Consider the following 10,953-nt stretch of genomic DNA (forward strand, 5'->3'; position numbering starts at 1 on the left):
AGTTCATCCCTGCGCCCCATCCTTGGGGAGTTCAGAGGAGCACCCCATCCTTGGGGGCCTGTAGTCTGGCTGGCTGGAGAGATGGGAGTCATGGGGCGATGCCCTAGGAGGGAATGAGCTTCCTGTCATGAGCACTATTCAAGTTGGGGATCTTGAGTTACAGAGTCTAGTTTTGGGAGGTGGTATTTAGATCTAGGTAGGATTCAGGTAAGCCGGGAAAATAGGATTCCGGGAGGGGGAATTACACTGACAAAAAAGCACAGGGCAAGCCTCTGAAGCTTGCAGGATTCCTGGGCTTTGTCATTCAGACCTCAACCCCTGGAGAGGGCCTATCCCTGGCTAGGAAAGAGGTCTGGAAGCAGGGTGCCATTTCTTAGGCAGGGTAACTGAGGCCCAGAGAGGAGGGCCCTGCTGCAGCCTCTGTGATGTGTTCCAGGAGCCCTCAGTTACACCCTGCTCTACAACTGCCTGGACTTCCCTGCGGGCGTGGTGCCTGTGACCACAGTGACAGCGGAGGACGAGGCCCAGATGGAACATTACAGGGGCTATTTTGGGGACATCTGGGACAAGGCGCTGGAGAAGGTGAGACCTGCCCACAACCCAGGTCGCTCTCCCACCCCACGCCCCGAGCTGGCCCTGCTTGCTGTCCCTCCTCTCCAGCGGGGACGCTTGCTGCCTGGTCCCTGAGGATCCTGCCTGATTCCTGTGTTCCTCGTAGGCCATGAAGAATAGCGTGGGGCTGCCTGTGGCCGTGCAGTGCGTGGCTCTGCCCTGGCAGGAAGAGTTGTGTCTGCGGTTCATGCGGGAGGTGGAGCAACTGATGACCCCTGAGAAGCGACCGTCCTGAGGGCCTCCTGCCCACCTGGCCCCAGAAGCCCCGAGACCTCCGTGCTTCGCGGCCCAGTCCAGCTGGGGCACACTGTCACCCTGTGAGGAAATGTCGTCATGGGGCAGGGGCTTCCATGTCTTGTCTCCTATACCCCTGCAGAAGTACAGTCCCTCAAGTCTGGACCTGGCTCCCCTCTCTGGTTCCTTCTCCACCCTGACCTCCCACCATGTGTCAGCCAGCCAGTGCAACATGGGCCATGGGCCACCAGCACTCAAAACCAGTTCCTCTGCTGTGCACTTTCTGGGTGTCATTGTTAGGGTGCTGGGGGACTGGTGCATGTTGGGAGCAGGGCTGGCTTCACTGGCCCTGCTCTGCCCTATGGGATGAACATAGGTTCCTGTCCTTGGCCCTTTTTCCTGCTGTCTTGCTTGGATTCGACCCAGCTTTGCTGGACTTCCCTTGGGCTTCTTCCTCCTCCTGTCCGCTGACAGGCCCTTTCTCATCTTCCACTGCTCAGATCTGAGCAGCCCTGCTCAGACCCTCTTTCTCCAGGTCCTAGAGAGTATGGGCTGTTTGTTCCTGATCTGCTTTTGTGGGGGCATCTGTGGTGGGTCTGTCTTAATGAGCACACTGTCTCTTCTTGGCGGCTGGGGCCCTACTGCTATATCTCTGGCCTCTGTGGCCACACAGCACAGCAGGGAGCCTCGAGGATGCAGCTAGTGCTACGAGGCTGAAGAGCCCACTGGCCTGGACCAGGCAGCCTTGGAGAGCACTTGCAGAGTCGGTCAAGGCCTGAATGCTCTGCCAGGGCTTCTGGAGGAGGACCTGGGACCTGTGTTGAGTCCAGAAAGTTCCCAGAGACTATACTAGGGGAAGAACACATCCCAGAGAGAAGGGATGATATGCCCAGGTAGCTGGTGAGCTTGGTAACACGGGCTCCCAATGGGCACAGGGGAAGAGAGATGCAGGTGAGGCCAGACCAAGGTGAACTTGGGCAGTCAGGTCGGGAACTTGAATCCATCTCCAGGACAATGGGGGTTCCTGAAGGCTCACACTAATTCAGTGAAGGGAGTGGATTTGAGGGGAAAGGCTACAGAAGGAAAAGAACGCTGCTCCATGATCCCCAACCTAGAGAGGGGCTATGGCTGAGCACTGGCGGGGGCAGAGAGGCTGTCTGGGAGTTGACAGTTGGAGTTGGGCTAGAGGTGAGCTGTCTCAGTCCTGCAGTTCTGCCAGTAAGAGCCCTCAGCTCTTTTATTTTTATTTCTTATTTTGAAACAGGATCTCACTAAATTGCTGAGACTGGCCTCAATCTTGTGATTCTCCTGTCTTGGCCTCCAAAGTACAAGGATTGTAGGCCTGCTCCATCATGAACAGCAAGCCCCTGCCTCTTATTGGACTGAGTTGCTGGGTTGGGGAGAGAGGGGTGGTTAGTCTGTGCCAGACCCTAGGTCCTTTTTGTGTGTGTGTGTGTGGTACTGGGGATAGAATCCAGGAGCATTCTACCTCCCAGCTATACCTCCAGCCCTAGTTTTTATTCTTTATTTTGAAACAGGTTCTCACTAAGTTGCGGAGGGCTTCACTAAGTAGCTGAGGCTGGCTGTGAACCCACGATCCTCCTGTCTCAGCCTCCCAAGTACTAGGATTACAAGCCTGCACCACCATGTCTGCCCCCCTAGGTACTTCTTGATCCTATCTAGCAGAGCTCCCTGCTGTGGGCCTCAGCCCAACTCTTCACTGGCTGTAGTTTCAGGGCCTGAGCCCTGGGGCAGGGCCCCCAACCCCATTTGTTTCACACTCTTCAAAGCAGTAGGTAATTTGCTCTGGCCTTTCCCAGCCTTTCTTCTCAACCTGGATTTTCCCAGAAGCACCTTTCCACCACTTTGCAGGCCCAGTGGCACCTGCATCCCTGCCTGGGGAGGACTGGTCTCAGGCAGATGTGGCCCCACACCTTGAAGCTGATTCAAGGGCCCAACCCACATTGGGACACCTAGGCTGAGCCAACCAGGTAGATGCTGCACTCTGCTGTCATTCCTCAGAACCGCTGCTGTGATTTTGCCTCTGATTGTTCCATAAAACCACCTACCATCTACCCAGCTTCCTCCTCCTGCCCCATTTGTTCTTTTGGTTGCTGACGTCCTTGTACATTCAGGCTTGAGGCTGCAGGGTGGAGGTGTGGCTCCTCCATTCCTTCACTGGTTCATTTGATTCAGCCCTTGGAGCCTCAGCATGGCCGCATCCACCCCTTTGCTGAATTGAGCTGGAGACTGACTTGAACCAAGCCTGGCTTCCATCGTTGAGAGGCTCCTGGGGTCCTGGGGCAGCAGGACACTGACATACCTGTTCCCTGGTGATCAGGGCCGGGGCTGGGGGAGGATAGATGAGAGAGGGGCCCTGGCGCTGCTGGGGGAAGGGGGAAGTGCTCGCTGAGCCACGTCAGTGTCCACGGTGTTACGTTTCCCCCACGGTGCTCCTGTCCCAGTCACCTGCCTCCCACCCAGACACTGCAGTGACTCCCTGACCCCCAGGGCTCCCTGCTTCCATGCTTACCTGTCCCCAGCCCATTCTCCATACAGGGACAGAATGACCCTTCAAAAGTATAAGTCAGATTGTCTCTCAATCTGAAGACCTTTTTTTTCCCCCCAGGTCTGGGGATGGAACCCAGAGGCATTTGACCTCCATGCTATATCCTCTGCCCTATTTTTTAATTCTTTTTATTTTGAAACAGGGTCTCACTGAGTTACAGAGGGCCTTACTAAGTAGCTGAGGCTGTCCGTGAATTGTGATCCTCTGGTCTCAGCCTCCTGAATGCTGGGATTACAAGCGTACGCCACCACGCCCGGCTTGCCGAAGACCTTTCTAGAATAAAATCCAGTCTCCTCCCTGTGTCTTACCAAGCACTGCGGCTCTGTAAGAGGAGCTCTTGTCCCCTGCTCCAACCTCATCCTGGAGCACCTTCAGTTTCTTGATCACGTCGGAGCCGGTCGCAGCCTTAGAGCTTTGGGTTAGCGATTCCCTCTGCCTGGACTACTCGGGCTCAATGTCACCTTCCCTGGCCACCGGCCCATGAAACAACCTCCCCTGTTATTTTCTAATGTGTCACCCTTTGTGCTTTCTTTATAGCACTGTCACTGTCTGAAATCAGTTATGGGCTTTTGTCTCCTCTACTAAAACAACCGTGCTTTTTCTCGTTCATGACTACAGTCTTGGCAAGTAGTTCAGGTAATACTGGGAGGTTCAGGGAGCACCTACCAGGGGCAGGCACTGTTGGTCCTGGGACTGCAGTGATGGATGAGACTGGGCTCCTGTCCTCTTGGATTTACCTTCTTCAGGACATTTCTCGAGGGAGGGAAGGAGGGAGGCAGATAGGTGTGCTAACAAACACCCCTGAATATTTAATATGGGGTGTGATGAGGTACTTGATCAGGGAGAGGAGGAAGGCCATTCTGAAACACATTTGCTGGGTACCTTCAATGAGCCAGTGACCTTCTGGGCTCTTCATTGTCATGTCATTTAATCTTCCCATTAATCCTGTTATAGGCATTTTTGGGGGTACTGGGGATTGAATCCAGGGATACTCCGCCACTGAGCCACATTTCCAGCCCTCCATTGTTTTGAAATAGGGTCTTGCTAAGTTGCTGAGGCTGGCCTCTAGCCTGCATTGCTCCTGTCTCCGTCTCCTAAGTACTGGGATTACAAGTGCTAGCCACTGTGCTTGCTCTAGTATAAGCATTGTGCCCCCATTTTACAGAAAGATTATGAACCTTGCCCAAGGTCCCATGGCCAGAAGTGGGGGACTGGAACTGAAACCTGGGTTAGCCTCTGTGAGCATCTAGCTGAGCCCTTTCTGGTGTTCAGAGCTGCGCAGCACAGTGAGCACACAGCTAGAGCAGTGGGAGCAGAGGGGCCCTTCCTTCCCTGACCACTAGTCCGCTGGCCTCAGGGCCCAATCCACAAGGTATTCTCAGGGCCTTTCCCCTTCTTGCCACGACTACTGCCAGAGCTCCCTGCCTGGCTTCCCCGCCTCCGGGCTGCCCTAGCTCCATGGGGCAGTCAGGGACCTGTTCTAAAGGCAAAGCCAATATTACTTAAAGTCGTCGGGTACTTGCCTCAACTGGAAACTGCTCTGACGTCCAAGGCCATGCTTGGCCTGACCTGCCGCCGGCTACCATGGTCTCAAGTCCTCTGCTTCCCAAGTGCCGTGTTCTGTCCACCTCGCCTGTGGGCAGCGCTGGGCACTGTGTGCAGCTCCCACTCCACGCCCATTGCTCACTATGCTTGCTGTGCCTGGAATGTTCTTCCTCTGCTCTCTTGTCCAGGGCAGCGCGATTGTCCCAGAAGCTCTGCTACACTGTTGAAAGCACCACCTTGTGCTGGCGCAGTGCTGCGCACTTGTAACACCGGTAATCCCAGTACTTGAGAGGCTGAGATGGGAGGATCACAGGTTTGAGGCCAGCATGTGGTAATTTAGTGAGACCCTGTTTCAAAATAAAAAAGGACTAGGGATGCAGCTCAAAGGTAGAATGCCACTCAGTTCAATACATAGTACCCCCCACTAAATAAATATAAATAAACAAACAAACAAATAAATAACTGCCTTGTGCTTCTGTACATGCCTGAAAACGGGCTGGCTATACTTTTTTTTTTTATTTTTGGTGGTACTGGGATTCCTGGAAACCCTTCTACCTCCGGACTACCTCCCAGACACCTATTTTTTTTATATATTTTTATTTGGAAACAGGGTCTCTTAAGCCAGCGCGGCCGGTTTTGAGCCTGCGCAATCCTCCTGTCTCCGCCTCCCAAGCGCGGGGATTACAAGCGTGCGTCACCACACCCGGCCTGGCTATACTTTAATATAATCCAATATCTGTTAAACTGTGGTTGATAACCCACTATCTAATTTGAAACTTTAGCATTCTTATTTCCATTTTATACATGGGGAAACTGAAGTTCAGCGGGGTTGCTAATTTGTTCAAGGCCACTCAGTAAGGGGGCACAGAGAAGACCTGAAACCCACACAGCCCTTTAAGCAGTGCTCCTTTGTGGCTGTCACATGCTTCAGGCACAGACACATCATCAGGTTGTGAGCTTCCCAGACAGATCTGTCTTCAGTCCATATTTCTCCAGCTGGCTGGCTTTGGCTGGACACTCCCAGGTTTCCCACGTATAAGTTTGGAGTGGTGACCCTGGGACCTTAGGTGAGTGAGGTCACTTGGGGTCAGGACTGTGTGGAGTTTGTCCTTGTGCACACGCATCCAGCATGGCTTCTGGTACCCAGTGAACATCCAGTGAAGGCTCATTGAAAGGAGGATGGAGCCAGGCATGGTGGCGCACGCTTGTAATCCCAGCATTTGGGAGCCTGAGACAGGAGGATCGCAGTTCGTGGCCTCAGGAGCTCTCTGGTGTAGAAGCACTGGAGAAAGATGCGGGGGAGGTCAGCACCTTATCTCCTGCCTAGCTGCAGGGTTGGGACCCTCTTCTGGCTCATCTCTGCCAAAGCCTCTTCTTCTGTGTGGCCTGAGGGATGGGGGTCTTTGTCCCCTGGGAGACCAGGTATGAGTAAGGACTGGCTGGGAGGATGCCGGGCTTCCAGGTGTGTGTGGCACGCTGGTAGTATAGCTCACAAACAAGCAAAGTGCTTTTTTTTTTTTTTTGGCATTCTAACTTTGAGTATCACTCCCAGCCCTTTTTAATTTTGATTATTACTTTTTGTGGTACTAGGGATTGAACCCAGGGGCATTCTGCCTCTAGACCAATTTTATTTTTTATTTGGAAACAAGGACTCAATTGCAGAGGGCCTCAATAAGTTGCTGAGGCTGGCCATGAACCTATGATTTTCCTGTCTCAGCTTTCCAAGTACTGAGATTATAGGCATGCACACTGTGCCCAGAATGATTAGTATTGTTGTTGGTTGTTGTTGTTATTATTATTATTATTATTATTATTAATTTATTTTTGTGTATCTGGGGATGGAACCCAGGTGCATTCGATCTCTGAGCTACACCCCTGCCCAATTTTTATTCTTTATTTTGAAACAAGGTCTCACTAAGTTGCGGAGGGCCTAAGTAGCTGAGGCTGTCAGCCAACTGCAATCCTCTGGTCTCAGCCTCCCAAATGCTGGAATTATAAGTGTGCGCCACCACGCCCAGCTTATTATTTATTTATTTATTTATTTATTTATTTATTTATTTATTTGTGGTACTGGGGGTGGAACTCAGAGGCTTTCTACCTCTGGGCTATACTCCCAGACCTATATTATACTTTATTTGGAAACTGTAAGATGAATTTGGTTCTTATTTCAGATCCTCCCCCCCCCATAAGCTAAGTCTCCTGAAAGGCCCTGGTCTGACCAGTTAAGCTACCATCCCCCTCTGACTACACCTGGTCACTTACCTGGGAGACCTGCCCCCTCCTGGTGCCCTTGGCCAATCAGTGAAAGGGACATTCCCCACTGACCTGGCTGCACGACCCCCTCTCATGGGACTCTAGCCAATTAGTTCAAAGGACATTTCTCCTAGCCTATTGGCTCCCAATCTGTAACCCCAAGCCCCTATATGACCTTGATCCCAGCACATGTTCCCTCTCTTCCCGGATTCTTCTTTCTCTCTCCCCTTCTGTCTGCTGTCTGTCTGTCTGTCTCTGTCTGTCTCTGTCTGTCTGTCTGTCTGTCTGTCTCTCTCTCTCTCTTCCTTTCATACCGGCCCCTCCAATAAATCTCTTGGCTACAAGGTGGTCAAACTTTGTCCTTTCAGAAACAGGGTCTCACTAAGTTGCTGAAAGCTCACTAAGTAGCTGAGGCTGGCTTTGAACCTGTGCAATCCTCCTGTCTCAGCCTCCCAAGCACTGAGATTACAAGCGTGCGCCACCACGCCTGGCTTTTATTATTTATATTTTAAAGGTGCTACACAAGAGACATTTATTAATATTCTGTTGTATTTACATTTTTAATATAGCAAACCAAGGTGAATTACTACTTGGGCAGGAAGCACATCATTCTATTTTATTATTTATACTGGGGATTGAACCCAGGAGCATTCTACCTCTGAGTTACACCCCAGCCCTATTTTGAATTTTTTTTTTACGGTAGTGGGGATGTAACCCAGGGGTATTCTACCTCTGAGTGACACCCCCAGTCCTATTTTTTAGTCTTTATTTTGAAAAAGGATTTCACTGAGTTGTAAAGGACCTCACTAAGTAGCCACGGCTGACCTTAAACCTGGATCCTCCTGTCTCAGTCTCCCAAATGCTGGGATTACAAGCATGCACCACCATGCCTGGCTTGAATATTTTTTTAAACAGTATCTCACCAAATTGCTGAGGGCCTTACTAAATTGCTGAAGCTGGCTATGAATCCTCCTGTCTCAGCTTTCCAAGTAGTAGGATTACAGACATGTGCCATCATGCCTGGCTCCTATTTATTTATTTATTTATTTATTTATTTATTGTGTGTGTGTGTGTGTGTGTGTGTGTGTGTGTGTGTGTGTGTGTGTGTATTGGGGATTGAACCCAGGGACAGTCTACCTCTGAGATACACCCCCAGGCCTATTTTGTTGTTTTTGTTAAATTTTTTAAACAGGGTCTTGCTAAGTTGTGGACGACCTCACAAAGTTGCTAAGGCTGGCTGCGAACCTATGATTCTCCTGTTTCAGTCTTCCAAGTTCTGGGATTACAAGTGTACACCATCATGCCCAATTTTTCTTTTTATTTTGAAACGGGGTCTTGCTAAGTTGCCAAGGGATTCACTGCATTGCTGAGGCTGGCTGCAAACCTGTGATTCTTCTGTCTCAGCTTCCCCAATACTGGGATTACAGGTGTGTGCCACCATGCCTGGCCCTAACACCATCTTCTTAGAAACCTCTGTGCAGAGGTGCTCTTGCGGAAGCAGCAGATGCATCCTACATGATGCCTGGAGTGGCCCGGCTGTCCCACTCCCTGGACGCTCCTCCAGCTGGCCCTGGAAGAGGTTGCCCATTGTTCTGGTAGAATGCCCCAGCAAAGATCCCAAGACACAGAAACTTGGTAGTGGTGGGGAGGTTCTGTAGCCAATGGAGGTACTAGGCCAGCAGCTTAGATGGGAGATGAGCGGACATCATCTCTGAGGCCCACAGACCCAAGGAGCCAGATTTCTCAATCCCAGCTGGCAGCTCCTCCCCCAGGGCCTCAGCTCCTCAGAAGTTGGGAACCAGGTTGGGCAGCCAGGTCTTTGCGTCCCTGTCAGCCGGGCCGTCCGTCAGCATCCTTGGAGCCGCTGGAGGTCAGGGGTGGTGCGTTCTCTGTTCTCCCAGCACTGGGCACGAGGGTCAATAACGTGCTCACTTGGGAGAAGTTGATAAAAATAAACCTGAAAACTGTTGTAGGCAGGAAGCCAAACCCACTGTTGTAGGCAGACCCAAACCCACTGAGACAGGAACCTGCTGTGAGCCTTAGGTGTATCAGCAAAGACCCCCTTGGTGGCAGAGAGGAGTAGGAAGGAGGAGCATGGAGACAACCAGAGACTGAGCCAAGATTTGCTGTGTGGCCAGAGGCGAGCTGCTGGAGGAGGAGAGTCCCCCACCCCCCTCGAGGCATTTGGAGGTCTCTGGCTTTGATCCTTTGGGAGCCCTGGGGTGGGGGTGGGGATAGTGCCAAGGTGTTAGTCCCTTGCTCAGGAGTTCCTGAGTGTCCTCTGCCATCCCCTGTCTGGTGATTGATGGCCCCAATGGATGGCTTCTCTGCCCGAGCTTCTGCAGTTGCTGAGAATGTGTATTAATATTAATTGGGGCTAATTAGTTGGATAAATCAATTCGTCCCCAGAGAGCAGCTGCCCCTCCCTGGTTGATGAGGAGGAAGTCTGGGCTAATGGGGTTGCGGTGGTGAGTCAGCATGATGGAGAGGATTCCTGGGAGCCCAGGGAGGCCCCATCTGGGCAGCAGCGGGCTTTGGCTCCTTCGCTGCAGATGAGGACCTGCTTGTGTGTGCTTCCTGCGGTGTGCCTGACGCTGTGTATTTGTGCTGTGGGACTGGGTGGAGATACATCTGCGGCTGGTGTGGTCTGAATGTTTGGCTAAATATGTGCATGTGTGGCTGGTCTTGGGGGACAGCTGGTTTTGTGTGTGTCTGGGCATCTGGTCTGTGTACACACGTGGATATCTGACAGCTGCCACACTGGGCACCCGGTGGGGGTGTGAGCATCTGGTTGGATGGCTGGCTTGGGGTGCGGTCACTCACGGTGGCTCTCAGCATCTTATTCTCTCCCCAACAAAGCTATGCAGATCTGCCTTGGGCACCTGCCCAGTCTGTCACTTTCTGTCAGGGATGCCATCAAGACCTTGAGTCTAGCCTTATGGCCCAGGGGAGGTGAAAGGTTGAGGCATAGGTCAAACCCTCTCAAGGTTCAACCAAACAAATCCAATTCACTTCAATTTAGCAAAATTTCACAGAGGGCTCCTTAGAGTCGTCTCTTGTGCTCTACCCTGGAAACAAATTCATTATAAAGAATTGGAGCCAGGCACAGTGGTGTGCCCCTGTGCTTCAGCTACTTGGGAGGTGAGGCAGGAGGATCACAAGTTTGAGGTCGTCCTCAGCAACTTAGTGAGACCCTGTTTCTAAACAAACAAACAAACAAACAAACAAACAAACAAACATAGGATGGGGTTTAGCCCTGAGTTCAACCCTGAGTACCACAAAAAAAACAACTAATAAAAGAAAAGGGCTGGGGATGTGGCTCAGTGGTGGAGTGCCCTGGGTTCAATCCCCAGCACTACTAAATATATAGGTAAATAAGTAGATAAAATGCTCCTATATCTTTAGGACTTTGGGCCAGAGAGGTAACCTCACCTCGCTGTCTCAGTTGCCTTCACTGGGGAAATGGAAATGATAAGAAAAGCGCTTGGCCGAGGGGCTTTGTGAGGACTTCATACGACGGCTCAGGGCAAGGGCTTGACAGGTTCTCAGTCACACGGTGAGTGCTCCTAGTCAATGGGGACACATGTGAACCTGTGTGTGAACACATGTTCTGCGTTTTCAGTGAAAGATTTGCAAGCTGCACAGATGAGATGATGATATAGTATTATCTTGAGGTGACTGGGACCTATTGCTGGATTTGAGCTTTATAAGATTTTCAAAGGATTGCCCAGGCTGCAATG

The 10,953-nt window shown here is 51.5% G+C and overlaps 1 protein-coding gene across 1 annotated transcript in view; it reads left to right on the forward strand.

Moving 5' to 3' along the window:
- FAAH (fatty acid amide hydrolase) overlaps nucleotides 1-847 on the forward strand; it is a gene marked incomplete at both ends in the record, with an annotated part of 20,079 nt that extends 19,232 nt beyond the window's left edge. Inside the window, 2 exons of the mRNA XM_080693079.1 lie at nucleotides 437-582; nucleotides 719-847. Coding sequence (XP_080549205.1) covers nucleotides 437-582; nucleotides 719-847 — 275 coding nt within the window. The remainder of the gene's footprint in view (nucleotides 1-436; nucleotides 583-718) is intronic.
- Nucleotides 848-10,953: the final 10,106 nt, after the last annotated feature.

Source organism: Muscardinus avellanarius, assembly GCF_963383645.1.
Source record: "Muscardinus avellanarius genome assembly, chromosome: 3".
NCBI lineage: Eukaryota > Metazoa > Chordata > Mammalia > Rodentia > Gliridae > Muscardinus > Muscardinus avellanarius.